At 46.8% G+C, this 14834-nt stretch overlaps 1 protein-coding gene across 1 annotated transcript in view; it reads left to right on the forward strand.

Annotated features, from left to right (window-relative positions):
• The window catches only part of ift122 (intraflagellar transport 122 homolog (Chlamydomonas)), a 31657-nt gene that overhangs the window by 12845 nt on the left and 3978 nt on the right, over positions 1-14834 (forward strand). The window contains exons 13-24 of the mRNA XM_056422140.1: positions 529-693; positions 1220-1417; positions 1593-1733; positions 2037-2090; positions 2555-2716; positions 3767-3933; positions 5008-5179; positions 6333-6435; positions 8379-8519; positions 8610-8707; positions 10917-11017; positions 12306-12471. Of these exons, the coding sequence (XP_056278115.1) occupies positions 529-693; positions 1220-1417; positions 1593-1733; positions 2037-2090; positions 2555-2716; positions 3767-3933; positions 5008-5179; positions 6333-6435; positions 8379-8519; positions 8610-8707; positions 10917-11017; positions 12306-12471 (1668 nt within the window). The remainder of the gene's footprint in view (positions 1-528; positions 694-1219; positions 1418-1592; positions 1734-2036; positions 2091-2554; positions 2717-3766; positions 3934-5007; positions 5180-6332; positions 6436-8378; positions 8520-8609; positions 8708-10916; positions 11018-12305; positions 12472-14834) is intronic.

Raw genomic sequence — 14834 nt, forward strand, 5'->3', positions numbered from 1 at the left:
ATTTCAACATTATTCCATAATTGGACTCCTACAACAGAAACACATCTTCTTCTTCTTCATAAGTTCATTTACGCCGAGTTTGAAATAATGAATATGTTATTAAAGGAAGACGCTCAAAGTATCGGCCGGCATACTCTCTCATACTCGCGGCGCAATTTTTATAAAATATCTAAATGTTTACTCTTTTTGTCTCTCATTCATTTGTGTCATTTTAGGTTATATACTGTATGCTTTAGAATTCTCATTGTTTCTTTCAATACTAAATGTTCTCACTTTTTCACGTATACACCGAGATTTAAAAACAACAACATTTGGTCATGGAAATTTGGTTTAAAGTCGTGGAAATCCATCGGTCAACATGTGTCAGTGTGTGAACCCTGATCTTGGGAAAATACAGCAACCGTAGAAATGACGCCCGGGAATTTTAAAACGAAGGTCTCTTTCCTCTCGAAAGGAACGTTTTTCCCATTTTTATTTGTTTCTTACAACCGGCGTCAGTTCCGATCTTTTTGCTCCGCCCGGCCGTAGATCCTGAAGATCTTCGTCAACAACCTGTTCCCCATCACGCTGCTGAAGCTGTCGATCTCGGTGCGCTGCCTGGACATGAGCGTCTCGCGCAACAAGATGGCCGTGGTGGACGAGCACAACACCCTCCAGGTCTACGACATCAACAGCAAGGAGCTGCTCTTTCAGGTCAGCGGGGTGAGGGGAGGGGGGGGGGGGATACAATGCGTACAGGGGTTCCTACGGTCATGGAAAACCTGGAAAAGTCCTGGAATTTGTAAAATGGTTATTTCCGGGCCTGGAAAAAGTCCTGGAGGAGGAAAACAAATCTCAAAAGTTATGGAAAAGTCCTGGAAATTAGTTTTAAATAATGAATATGCTTCTAAAAGAATGACACTCAAAATATAAGCCGGCATGCGCTCTCATACATAAATATTGTCTCTCGTTCATTTGTGTCATTTAAGGTCATTTTTAAGTTCATGGAGATCAATATAATGGCAGTATGCTTTGGAATTCTCATTGTTAGCTTAAATTCTACATTTTCTCGTGTACACACCGAGATTTAACTAAATGCTCGGTCATAGAAATTTGGTTTAAAGTCCTGGAAATCCATTTAGTCACCAGGTGTATGAACCCTGTGGGTAATAGTTGGCATTAGGTGCTCCTGTCACCTCGTGGCCCTGCCTCCCTCACCTCATTTGCCCCCCCCCCGCAGGAGCCCAACGCGAACAGCGTGGCCTGGAACACCCAGTGCGAGGACATGCTGTGCTTCTCCGGCAACGGCTACCTCAACATCAAGGCCAGCAACTTCCCCGTCCACCAGCAGAAGATGCAGGGCTTCATGGTCGGATACAACGGCTCCAAGATCTTCTGCCTCCACGCCTACACCATGTCGGCCGTGGAGGTGCCTCTGGTGTGTGTGTACGCGTGTTGTCCCGGTCCTGGGGTCCTGGTCCTGGTCCGGAGACTGTGTTTTACATATCATGGCGTTTGTTCGTTGCGACAGTTATTGACATCGGTGTGTGTGTGTGTGTGTGTGTGTGTGTGTGTGGCGTCCTATTCATTGATTCTAATTGTGCTCCGCTCAGTCGGCGCCCATGTACCAGTACCTGGAGAGGAAGATGTACAAGGAGGCCTTCAAGATCGCCTGTCTGGGCGTGACCGACAGTGACTGGAGGGACTTAGCCACAGACGCCTTGGAGGGCCTCGACTTTGACACCGCCAAGAAGGCCAGTCACACACACACACACACACACACACACACACACACACACGCGCACGTCTTCATCGACCGGCTCGGCTCACTGCTTTTTAAAAAATCTTCACAGAATCATAAAAGCATACAAATGGCCGCAACTACCTCCACATGTGGCTGACGGTCCTTTTTTCTTTTTACTTACTTGCTTTGAGCTCATCTGGAAAAACTCCCCGGGAGCCAAATTGAAAACAAAAATCTCTGAGGCGGTATTTTTTGAATGCGGAGCAAAACCCAAAACATCCTCCAAATAATCTCTCGTCCTCCCAATCCTCAGGCCTTCATTAGAATCAGAGACCTGCGCTACCTGGAACTCATCAGCCGCATCGAGGTAAAGTATTCTTTTATGATTATTATTTCGACCGCTGCATCAGTCACACTTATTAATGGTCGTCATACCCTTAGCTACACTTAAAAACCTGTATTCTGAATGACAGTCTACACACACACACACACACACACACATTCCTCGACAATAGCAAAGCGAGGGCTTTTTTCCACTTGTGCCTAGAGAAAGTTTCCGCCGTTCCCTCTTTTTGAGAATGGGACCTATCCTCCTGTTTGTTTAGCCATATGAAATAAATGTTTATCGTACGATATAAACACTTTTTCTGTAAGACTCGAGCGACTCCGAGGCGATGCTGATTGCATCCTGCGAGCAAAAAGTGTTTAGCGCCCCCCCTTCTTTCTTTTTTTGTATTACTCTCTGTGTGTGTGTGTGTGTGTAGGTACTGTACATGCGTGCGAGTGTGTATCTCCGCACACATGCCAGTGTTCGTGTGGACTGATTTGCAGGTGAGGAAGAAGAGGGGCGAGAGCAACAACGAGGTGTACCTGGCCGACGTCTACGCCTACCAGGGGAAATTCCACGAGGCGGCCAAGCTCTACAAGAGCAGCGGCCACGAATCCAAAGCCCTGAGCATGTACACGGACCTGCGCATGTTCGACTACGCCAAGGTGACACACACACACACACACACATGCTGCATGTTTTAAGGGTGTGTACAACATGTGTTTTTCCTCATCGTGCGCAGTTATGCCAAGTTGGGGCCCTGCACTGTGTTCAAACGGAGCCCCTCCCCCCCATTTACGTCTGTCTTTCATCGCCTCGTATATCACTGGAATCTCCACATGTATCATCTGATCACACACACACACACACACACACACACAGACACACACACACACAGACATACCCGTGTACTTCACGTAACCTACACACATAGTTGGAGTTTCAAATGGAGCACAAAAGGGGGAGAATTAAGGAGAGCGTCTGCTTTTTACATGATCACCGTGACGAGGAGGAGGAGGAGGAGGAGGAGGAGGTCGGTTGGAGTTGAGGCGCAGTCGTGCTTTATTGCGTTCACGTGTGTGTGTGTGTGTGTGTGTGTGTGCTGGAGCGGATGACACCGCTCTGGCTCGCTCGTGTGTGTGTGTGTGCGTGTGCGTGTGCGTGTGCGTGTGCGCGTGCGCGTGCGGTATCAGATCGCGTGCGTGTGTTTGATGTGGCTGTTGTATATTTATGTGGCCGTGTGGCCATCTGGTCCTGCAGGCTGTTTGTTTTCGGCGGGATGGACACCGGAGGGGCTCGCCGCCGCCGCCCTCGCCCCCGCTGTTTGTGTTACCCTCTTCCTCCCGGCTCGGCCTCGACCCGAGGCCGTCTAGAACCGGTCTCCTCGTGTGGCCCCCGATATCGGATATCGGCGCACTCGTCTCCCACCTTTAGTCTGATGTGTTGCCTCCACTTTTTCAAGGAAAACAAAGGAGACTAGCCTCCGATGTCAGGGGGGGGGCGGCGATATTTACAAGACGGGGAGTCGTATCAAATTCCAAAGTATTATTCGGCGGCGCAAATCGAACGATTCTGAGATGTCGGGTCGCGAGTCTCCCACACAGACCCGGCATCTCTCGCTTGTAACCGTGCCAACGGGGGGAGACGCCTCCCAGCGACCCGTTGGCGCGGCGATACATTTGCAACCCGCGTGACGAGACGGTTCTTTCTCGCAGGACTTGGTCGGCGCGACGGACCCCGAGAGCTCCCGGATCCTGATGACCAAGCAGGCGGACTGGGCCCTGAGCAGCAAGGAGCCCCGGGCGGCGGCGGAGATGTACCAGTCGGCAGGGGAGCACCTGAAAGCCATCGACATCATCGGCCGACAAGGCTGGGAAGACACGTAGGTGTCACTGGACCGGACGGTCTCCATCGGTCCTTTCACGAAGATGATGTCATCCTCGTTTCACCTTTTCTGAAACACTCTTGTTAGATTTGTGTGCATGGCTTTCCCCAAATCTTTTGAATATTGTAAATGGGCACTATTTCTCTCTTTTCTTCCCTCAGTAAATATATTTATATATATATATATATATATGTATGTATGTGTGTGTATATATATATATATATATAATATTTATTTATTTATATATATATATATATAATAGGGCTACAATAACATATTATCGTCATGTACAAGCTCTAAACACAACTCCGACAATAAATAAAAGATTCCTAATATATAATATAGACGAATATTGCCATAAATGACATCTGAACCAAAAGCGAGCTGCTAACACACGGGTTTCAAATGTGTCTCGCAATTTTTATTTTTTGTTGTTTTGGAGGCTGGAAGGCTTTAAAAAAATGTTAATTACATTCATGGAAGGGAGAATTCTTCTCTGTGCTCACTTTGAAGTTTTGCTGTGACCTCTCAACTAGTTTGTAAGTCATTCAGAGTCCAGTATGCGGTAAATGTGGACATGTTAAACCCAGAGGGGACTTTTCAGTGATGTAGGAGCCATCTTGTATTCAATTCAGTTTATTTTGTACAGCCCAATATCACAAATTACAAATTTGCCTCAGAGTGCTTTGCAATCTGTACACATACGACATCCCTGACCTTTCACCTCACATCGGATCAGGAAAAACTCCCCCAAAAATTCACAGAGAAAAAAAAGGGAAGAAACCTTCAGGAGAGCAACAGAGGAGGCTCCCTCTGAGTGGATGAATAGTTGGTAGTAGGCATGGAACATTTTTGTAAGGATGCACGTCTGCATATTCATAGATGTTCTGGAGTTTTTCGACGAGGGGCGAAATAGTTGATCGAATTTTAAAGAATTTCGAAATGGGCCACGTTGGAACTGTGATTCCACTCGTGACCCTGACGGGGCATCTATTCTTTTTTTTGGGGGGGGTTCCTTCAGAATAATTCGATAATACTTTTTTTTCTGCACCGCCCTCCCTTCTCGTCCAGGCTGATCGACATCGCCCGAAAGCTGGACAAGGCCGAACGCGAGCCGCTGGCGGAGTGCGCGCTGCACTTCAAGCGGCTGAAGCACCACGGCTACGCCTCTGAGATCTACGCCAAGATGGGCGACCTGCAGGCCCTGGCGCAGCTGCACGTGGAAACCCGGCACTGGGAAGAGGTCCGACACACTCGACGCACACAGGGAGGCACACCTGCTGCGCTCATCGCGGTTTACTGTGTATATATATAGAATGAGGCAATCGCGTTAATATAACGCGACATAAACTCGCCGTGGCGTTCAGGGACCCATATCGTAAACCGGGGAAAGGAATATTGTCTCTGCTTGAACTAACGGCTGAATGCAAACAATGAGAATACATCTGCACTGACAAACTTACAACCACACACACACACACACACACACACACACAGGCTCGCACTGCAGAGCTAATTATCCAGCTTTGGATTTCTCTGAATCCATGCCCACATGATGATTACCGAGTGAGAAGCACACACACACACACACACACACAAAGCGCTCCGCTGCACAGAAAGATCGTCGGCTTAAAGGCTCCATTCTGCTCCCCAATCAAATTCCCCCATCAGGGCGGATCACGCTGCTCAGACGAGAGGGAAAAAAAAAAGCCTTTTTTTATAATTTAATCCATCTGCGCTCGTAAAAATCGAGTTAAAAGGCGTTGCAGATGCTCGTCGGCGATTTGCAACGATGAGCCAAAAACAGAACATCAGATCGCAGATCACATGCTTCGGCTGAGGAGGACTTAGAGAGGGCCGAACCAAAAGGGAGGGGGGGCAGAGGTTGAGAGAACTGTTGGGCTTCATGAAGACACCCAGTTACAGCGTGGGCCAGATGGATGCTTCACTATATACTTCTTTAAATGGCCTGGGACACACACACACACACACACACACACACACACACACACAGTGAAAAAGTCATGGAAATGCGTTTTATTCATATGTTCATTTAATCAAACTATTCTCTCACAAAAATATAGTTTAAAGTCCTGGAAATCCATCGGTCAGCATGTGTATGAACCCTGCACACACACACACACACACACACTCTCTCTCTCTTGCCGTACGCTGTGACTGCCGTGTGTGTTTCTTGGCTCAGATTCCACGGCAGGACATGGAGGTCACTCGGTCACAGCGACAGGCCGGCATGCGTCAGCAGCTCCTTACGTCCCGCCATTCAGCGCGTACTCGTAATCGAGCGTGAAATCCATTCGGCTCATGAATCGGACTCGTTAGCGACGCCCCCCCAACATCCTCTCTCCTTTTTGCTCTCTCGCCCGTCCGCCGCTCAGGCCTTGTCGCTGCTGGAGAAGCACCCCGAGCTGAAGAACGACGTCTACGTGCCCTACGCCCAGTGGTTGGCGGAAAACGACCACTTTGAGGAGGCGCAGAAAGGTGAGCGTGCATCGAACCTCCAGCCCCTCCCCCCCTTCACACACACACACACACACACACACACGCTTTCAATGCAGTTTATTTTGCGTCGCCCAAAATCACAAGTTACAAAATTTGCCTCGGAGGGCTTTACAATCTGTACACGTACGACATCCGTGACCTTTGACCTCACGCCAGAATCGGAAAAAAACTCCCCCCCCCCACAAAAAACCCCCCCCAGGATAAAACTCTTTCACAGAGAGAAAATAAAGAGGGAACTTTCACCTTTAAAAAAAAAAAAAAAAGAAGTCCATCCTGTTCGGGATCCTCCGGCGTGGACATGCGTTCACTTCCCTCTTCTAAAATGATTACGTCACGGGAACATTTAAAGGCACACGGCGGGAAAAACGTTCCCACGTGGAAGTGATTAAGCCCGATCCCGGCTTCCGGACGCGGCGGCCATGTTTTTTCGCTGATTGTGTGTATTTTAGTGACGCAGTATTTTGTTACTGGAATAAACTGTAAATGGTGTCTGGTGATTCCAGTCCGACTCGGTAACGACTTTATTGAGGTCTGGGTTCATGTTTCTGGAGGCTGGAAGCTAAACGAGGTTTAATTGGCTCTGCTGCATTGCGCGTGTGTGTGTGTGTGTGTGTGTGTGTGTGTGTGTGTGTGTGTGTGTGTAATCGCCTCGAGGCTCACCCACTACTTTCTCATTACAGAACTTTTAACAGTCGTTCTCAGTTTCATTCATAAAAATAAATAAATAATAATCCTCGCACGAATCTGCATCTACATCTCGACCACAATCTCGTGTTTTGATCTGCAAAGTAAACGCGGCACTCAATAAAAAACACTCACTCACACTTTATCTGTGTTTTTGTGAGAGGGGGGGGGGAGATGGAGGGTGGGGGGGTACTTCCTCCCATTAACCAACAGCAGCTGAATGCTGTTTTTACCCCGTTAGGTAGACTGATAAATATTTGCCGCTCGTATGTCCTGACCCCCCCCCCCCCCCCCGCTCTTGCTATCACAGTGGGCGGGGGGGGTCCCCTCAAGCGGCCTCTCGTTACCCTTCGATGGGAACGTGACGCGCAGCGTATTAGGGCTTCGGCGCTCGGTATTCACTTTTGGAAATGGCTTGTAAGTTATTACACGACAAAAAAAAAGTGTGTGTGTGTGTGAGAAATTCTGTAGTAAAAGAATCGGATTGTGTCAGAAAGCACAGATGATCTCGAGCGACGCTTTCCAGATGCGACTGTAGAATATTTCTTTCACAACCACACATGATGTCTGTTGTGCTTTATATTCTGATTCTGATGCGTTAGATCTGTAATGTTCACGTCGGGGGAGTTTTGTTTTTAAAAAGCTTTTACAGCCGAGCGCTCGCGGAGTGTTGCGTAATAACATCTGGGAATGCAACAACACCACCGCGACAAATTGGCAGCAAAGCGACGCCATAAAGACGTCTTTAGATTGTCAACTTTGAACTTTAGTCATAAACAATCCATTAATCACCTCTTCTTCTTCTTCTTGGTCCTCCTTCATCTTCTTCCTTCATCTTCTTGTTCATCTTCTTGTTCCTCTTCCTTCTTTCTTGTTTTTCTTCTTCCTTGTTCTTGTTCATCTTCTTGTTCTTGTTCCTCCTCCTCCTTCTTCTTTTCTTGTTCTTCTTCCTCTTCCTTCTTGTTCTTCTTTCTTCTTGCTCTTCCTCTTCCTTATTGCTCTTCTTCGTCTTTGTCTTCCTGTTCTTGTTTCTCCTTCTTTGTCTTCTTCTTCCTTTTGTCTTTTTGTTGTTGTTCTTCCTCTTCCTTCTTGTTCTTCATCTTCCTTGTTGTTCTTCTTCTTCTTCTTCTAATTATTCTTCTTCTTCCTTGTTCTTCTTCCTTTTCCTTCTTATTCTTCCTTGTTCTTCTTCTTCTTCTTCTTCTTGTTCTTCTGTTGTTGTTGTTTTCACTCCACAGCGTTTCACAAGGCAGGGCGACAGACCGACGCCGTCCGAGTCCTGGAGCAGCTGACCCACAATGCGGTGGAGGAGAACCGGTTCAACGACGCCGGCTACTACTACTGGATGGTGTCCATGCAGTGTCTGGACATCGCCAGAGGTGAGACCCCAATCGTTTCACCTTTTCTTATCGTTTCCTCCCCGAAACGCATTCACAGTTCCCTCCTCATCCTCTCGGCTTCGTCCGCAGAAAGCGACGAGCAGAGGGACGAAATGCTGAAGAAGTTCGAGCGCTTTCAGCGCCTCGCTGAGCTCTACCACGTCTACCACTCCATCCAGCGCTACACGGTGAGAGCGCCACACTGTGAGAGCGCCACACTGTCAGCCCTAATCTTACTTAGCCAGACCAGACAAACGTGTTTGTGTGTGTGGGGGGGAGGGGGGGAGAGTGTGTGTGGGAGAGGGAGAGGCAGAGGCAGCCTGCCCTGTGAGTGGCTGTCAGTTTGAAAGCCCTGGGAAAAGGGTACCTGCTCTGTGGTTCAGGTTTCTGCTTTGGGTTCCACATTTAGATTTTTTTTTTTCTTCTTTTCAAATTGTATTTTTTTTTTTTAACATGCACGCTGACAGCCCGCCGCCTTCCTGCCCATTTTCTAATCAACCTTTTTTTCGTACTCGCATTTTCCTCGAGACCGCCGTGGCTTTCGACGAGGAGGAGGAGGAGGAGGAGGAGGAGGCCTGGCTCGGCGAGATTATGTCAAATTGATTTAGTGTATAGAAAATACCGAATACACGACGTGTGTTGGGTATAGCGAACAAACGACAGTCGAGGACGTAAAGTTTCAGACCACCGATTAAACTCAAGAAACCGCCGTTATTCAGCGTTATTCAGCGTTATTCAGCATTATTCAACTCTATTCAACGTTATTCAACTCTATTCAACGCTATTTAACACTAATTAACGTTATTTAACGCTATTCAACTCTATTCAACGTTATTCAACGCTATTTAACATTAATTAACATTATTTAACGCTATTCAACTCTATTCAACGTTATTCAACTCTATTCAACGTTATTCAACTCTATTCAACGTTATTTAACTCTATTCAACATTATTCAGCGCTATTCAACATTATTCAATGCTATTCTATGCTGTTCAATGCTATTAGCAAAATGTTTCACATTTAAAAAGTTGAGAATTCTCCGACGACCATTGCGACCGCAGCTCTGACCACGCCCTTCGTGCAACTACAGCCAAGAATGGTCCACTTCCTGAAACCTCCTACCCACCCCCCACCCCCCCGATCCCTATCGCCGTGGCAATCAGCCGCCTGATTGATCGTGATGACCACTTCACCAGCGGGTCTCCCACCAGCCCCTTTAACCCACTTACAAACCAGCACTCTCTGGTTATGAGCACTCAGCGGAGGGAACCTGGCCTGTGTCAGTGTGCTCGGTTTCAGCCCCCCCCCCTTCCCCCCCGCTGGGCTTCGGCTCACACCCCTGCAAACGGAGAGAGGCATCGCTGTGATCCAGACCAGAGCAGGAAGCCCTCCGTAATCTCACCTTAACTCTGGCGGGCAGGCGCGAACGATTTGAACCATCAGCTGGTGGAACCCAAGCGCCGTTCGTGATTGCTCTTAGACGTTCATCTTTTCCCCCTTTTTTCACACGTTACAGACGGCACGCAGCGATACCAGCCGGGTTGGAAACTTATTGTGTGAACACTACCGTTCAAAAGATTGTGTTCACTTAGAAATGTACTTATTTTTCAAAGAAAAGGCACTCTTTTTTAATGAAGATAACATTAAAATAATCATAAATACACTCTCTACATAGTTAGTGTGTAAATGACTATTCTCTGGTGTTAATGAAGTCTCTACAGAGGTGTGTAGAGGCCCATCTCCAGTGTTCTAATGGTACATTGTGTTATCGCCTTAGAAGACTAACGGAGGGGTAGAAAACCCTTGAAAACCCTTTTTATGTGAGCGCAGCTGAAAACAGTTATGCTGCTGAGAGAAGCTATAAAACTAGCCTTCCTTTGAGCGACAAGTGTGAAGAACAACATTAATATTTACAATATAAATCATTATTTATAACCTTGTCAATGTCTTGACTTTATCTTAATTAATTAATTTTGAAATTCATTTGATAAATAAGTGAGTTTTCATGCAAAAAACATGGAATTTTCTGGGTGACCCCCAACTTTTAAACCGTAGTGTACATATATTTTTTTCTTAAACCCGACCGAGCTGCGAGTGAAAACTGGAAAAAATAGAAAAGTCAACTCGGTGTAAAAAATAAGCTTCTCACAAGCCTCGATTCCCAATCTCCGGGATTAAATGTGATCTATTCACTCACCCCTAGACCTGCTTACCGCTCATATTACTGCTTCTGCACAAATATTTCTGGGATAAAGACTTTCCGCCCGCTAGCCATCGCTAAATCAAGCAGCATGTGTGTAAATAGCCGAATAGTTTCTGTGAGAAACTTTAAACCGCCCACATTTTTAGTCGAGACTAATATTCCCAATCCTTTCTTCTTCTCCTCCTCTCCAGGATGAGCCCTTCAGTTCCCACATGCCAGAGACGCTCTTCAACATCTGCAGATTCCTCCTGAACAACATCATCGCGGACAAACCGCGAGGCATTTATCAAGTGTATCCTTCCATTTGAGAAAGTAGTCCTTTTTATTTTTTATTTTTTTAAAGAAAACAGCGTGGGGGCAAAGACGGTGATGATAATGTGTCGGGGGAGGGGGGGTAGAAAACAGAAGAGTAGACCGCCAGTGAGGAAACCACGCTGCTGCTGAGAGAAAGAAAAGGGTTGATGAGGAGGAGGAGGAGGAGGAGGAGATGCAAGCAAGAGGCACATTCTCCGTAATCGAAACAAATGCTGTGATTAGTGAACTGTGTGCATTCGGATACACATACTAAAAAATGTGCTTTAATTTAAAAATAATACACACGCGAGGCCCTCAAGGAGGAATATGGGGCTGGGCAGCTGGGATCGGCTGCGGCGGAAAGGAGGTGCTCCAAAAACCTTAAAGTTAGATTTATAGCCCGAGAATAAAACTCGATGTTCGCAGAAAAACCTGCAATGAAAACAAGTTCCGCTGCAGGAGGACGCGGCCCCAGGCATGGAGCAGAGAGTGTGTGTGTGTGTGTGTGTGGGGGGGGCGGGGGCGCTGGAGAGTCTTCTGAGTGGAGAGGAAAGTGGAGGAGCGGTGTTGCGATGGGCCCTCTGAACAGCCCGTCTCCATGTAAATACACACAGGCAACCACTCCTCAATATGAAGGGCTTAAAATGACTTAAGTATAAATAAATAATTAAAGAAATGCATGAATAAATAAATAAATGTATAAATAAATAAATACAGGAATAAATAAATAAATGCTTAAATAAATGTATAAATGTCACGCATAAATAGAGAAATAAATAAATGAAGAAATACAGAAATGTAGAAATAGATTTATTTAATGATGTCTTGTTTAGGTATAACTTATATTGATTTATTCCTGTATTCATTTATTTATTTATACACTTATTTAAGCATTTATTTATTTATTCTTGTATTTATTCATACATTTATTTAAGCATTTATTTATTCCTGTATTTATTTATTTATACATTTGTTTAAGCATTTATTTATTTATTCCTGTATTTATTTACTTATACATTTATTTAAGCATTTATTTATTTATTCCTATATTTATTTATTTATACATTTATTTAAGCATTTATTTATTCCTATATTTATTCATGCATTTATACTTAAGTCAATTTAAGTCTTCCATACCTCAACTCGGACACAGAAATACAAGCACACACACACACACACACACACACACACACAGCGAGGCGCGTGTTCTCCTAGAACTGCGTCTGTTGATAACTGCTCCGCAGTGCCACTCCTCTGGTTCCCCTTCACCTGGCTCGCCTCCTCAGTCACACCTGGATCGCGCTGGCCAAGCAGAGTCGGGTTCTGGGCGCCTTCAAGCTGGCCCGGTTCTGCTACGAGACGCTGCAGCGGCTCTACGTCCCGTCTCGCTTCCTGGACGCCCTGGAGGTCGACATCCTCACCGTCCGCTCCAAGCCCTTTCACGACAGCAAGGTGCGTGTGTGTGTCTTTGTGTGTGTGTCTCTGTGTGTGTCTCTATGTGTGTGTGTGTCTCTATATGTGTGTCTCTGTGTATGTGTGTCTCTGTGTGTCTCTCTGTGTGTGTGTCTCTATATGTGTGTCTCTGTGTATGTGTGTGTCTCTCTGTGTGTGTTCAAGATTCAAGATTCAAGATGTTTTATTTGTCACATACACACACAGGGTGTGCAGTGAAATGAAAGTGGCAATGCTCAGCAGGAATGTGCAAGGGCAACAAGTACACACTATTTACAAATAAAAAACAACACAATATTTACAGTAAGTGTGTGTGTGTGTGTGTGTGTGTGTGTGTGTGTGTGTGTGTGTGTGCCTAAGAGGGGCAGTTGTGTGGGTCTATGTGGGGGTCCTGGTGAGGTCGGAGTTCACAATCCTGATGGCCTGAGGAAAGAAACTCCGTCTCAGTCTCTCTGTTCTTGCAGCGTGACTACGGAGGCGCCTGCCTGACCGCAGCAGCTGAAACAGTCTGTTGTTGGGGTGGTGAGGATCCTTCATGATCCTGCCGGCTCTGGTTCTGCACCTCCTGGTGTACAAGTCCTGCAGGGTGGAGAGTGTAGTTCCAATAGTGCGCTCAGCCGAACGCACTACTCTCTGCAGAGCCTTCCTGTCCTGAGCGGAGCAGTTGCCAAACCAGGCTGTGATGCTTCCTGTCAGGACGCCTCTACAGCTCCAGAGTAGAAGGACTGAAGGATCCTCTGGGAAACTTTAAATTTCCTCAGCTGCCTGAGGTGGTAGAGGCGCTGCCTTGCCTTTCTCACCAGAGTGTCTGTGTTCGTTGACCATGTCAGATCCTCGGTGATGTGGACTCCCAGGTATTTATACCGCTCACCCTCTCCACAGTAGTCCCGTTAATCCCCAGTGGTGAGTACGTCCTCTGTTGTTGTACCCTCCTAAAGTCCACAATCAGCTCCTTAGTTTTGGTGACATTCATGATGAGGCTGTTGTCCTGGCACCAGAGTGACAGATCAGCAACTTCCTCCAGGTAGGCCTTCTCGTCGTTGTCGGAGATCAGGCCCACCACCACTGTGTCATCCGCAAACTTGATGATGGTGTTGAGCTGAACCTGGCCACACAGTCATGTGTGTACAGGGAGTACAGTAGGGGCTGAGGACGCAACCCTGGGGGGATCCTGTGTTCAGGGTGAGGGATTTGGAGGTGTGTCTGCCCACCCTGACCACCTGTGGCCTGGCGGTCAGGAAGTCCAGGATCCAAGCACACAGGGGGGTGTTCAGTCCCAGCTCAATCAGCTTGCCGGCCAGTCTGGAGGGGACTATGGTGTTGAAAGCTGAACTATAATCAATGAACAGCAGTCTCACATAGCCCCCCCTCTGGCTGTCCAGATGAGAGAGTGTGGTGTGCAGTACCTGGGAGACAGCATCATCCGTGGATCTGTTTGGGCGATAAGCAAACTGCAGCGGGTCCATGGAGGAAGGGAGGAAGGGAGGAAGGCGAGGAAGGGAGGAAGGGAGGAAGGGAGGAAGGCGCAGATGTAGTCCTTTGTCTCTGTGTATGTGTGTGTCTCTCTGTGTGTGTCTGTGTGTTCCTCTCTGTGTGTCTGTGTGTGTCTCTCTGTGTCTCTCTGTGTGTGTCTGTGTGTGTGTGTCTCTGTGTGTGTCTCTGTGTGTGTGTGTCTCTCTGTGTGTGTCTCTGTGTGTGTCTCTATGTGTGTGTGTCTCTGTGTTCCTCTGTGTGTGTCTCTGTGTGTGTGTCTCTCTCTGTGTGTGTGTGTGTCTCTCTGTGTGTGTGTCTTTCTGTGTGTCTCTGTGTGTGTGTCTCTATGTGTGTGTGTCTTTCTGTGTGTCTCTGTGTGTGTGTCTCTATGTGTGTGTCTCTCTGTGTGTCTCTGTGTGTCTGTGTGTTCCTCTGTGTGTGTCTCTGTGTGTGTGTGTGTCTCTGTGTGTGTGTGTGTCTCTCTCTGTGTGTGTGTCTCTGTGTGTGTGTCTCTCTGTGTGTGTGTGTGTCTCTCTCTGTGTGTGTGTCTCTCTCTGTGTATGTGTCTTTCTGTGTGTCTCTGTGTGTGTGTGTCTCTCTCTGTGTGTATGTCTCTGTGTGTGTGTGTCTCTGTGTGTGTGTGTGTCTCTGTGTGTCTCTGTGTGTGTCTCTGTGTGTGTGTGTGTGTTTCTCTCTCTGTGTGTGTGTGTGTGTTTTACATTTGTAGATATACTTTATTGATGATAATGTACAATATGACATACAGGAATCAAAGAACAAGTATTTTAATTTGTTGTCAGTTTACAATAGTAAAGAAAAAAATAAAACGAAAAGTAAAGAAAGAAAGAAATGATACAAACAGAAAATAATAACAAAGGAAAAACAAAATT

The sequence above is a fragment of the Pseudoliparis swirei genome, chromosome 9, assembly GCF_029220125.1.
Source record: "Pseudoliparis swirei isolate HS2019 ecotype Mariana Trench chromosome 9, NWPU_hadal_v1, whole genome shotgun sequence".
In the NCBI taxonomy this organism is placed as follows: Eukaryota; Metazoa; Chordata; class Actinopteri; order Perciformes; family Liparidae; genus Pseudoliparis; species Pseudoliparis swirei.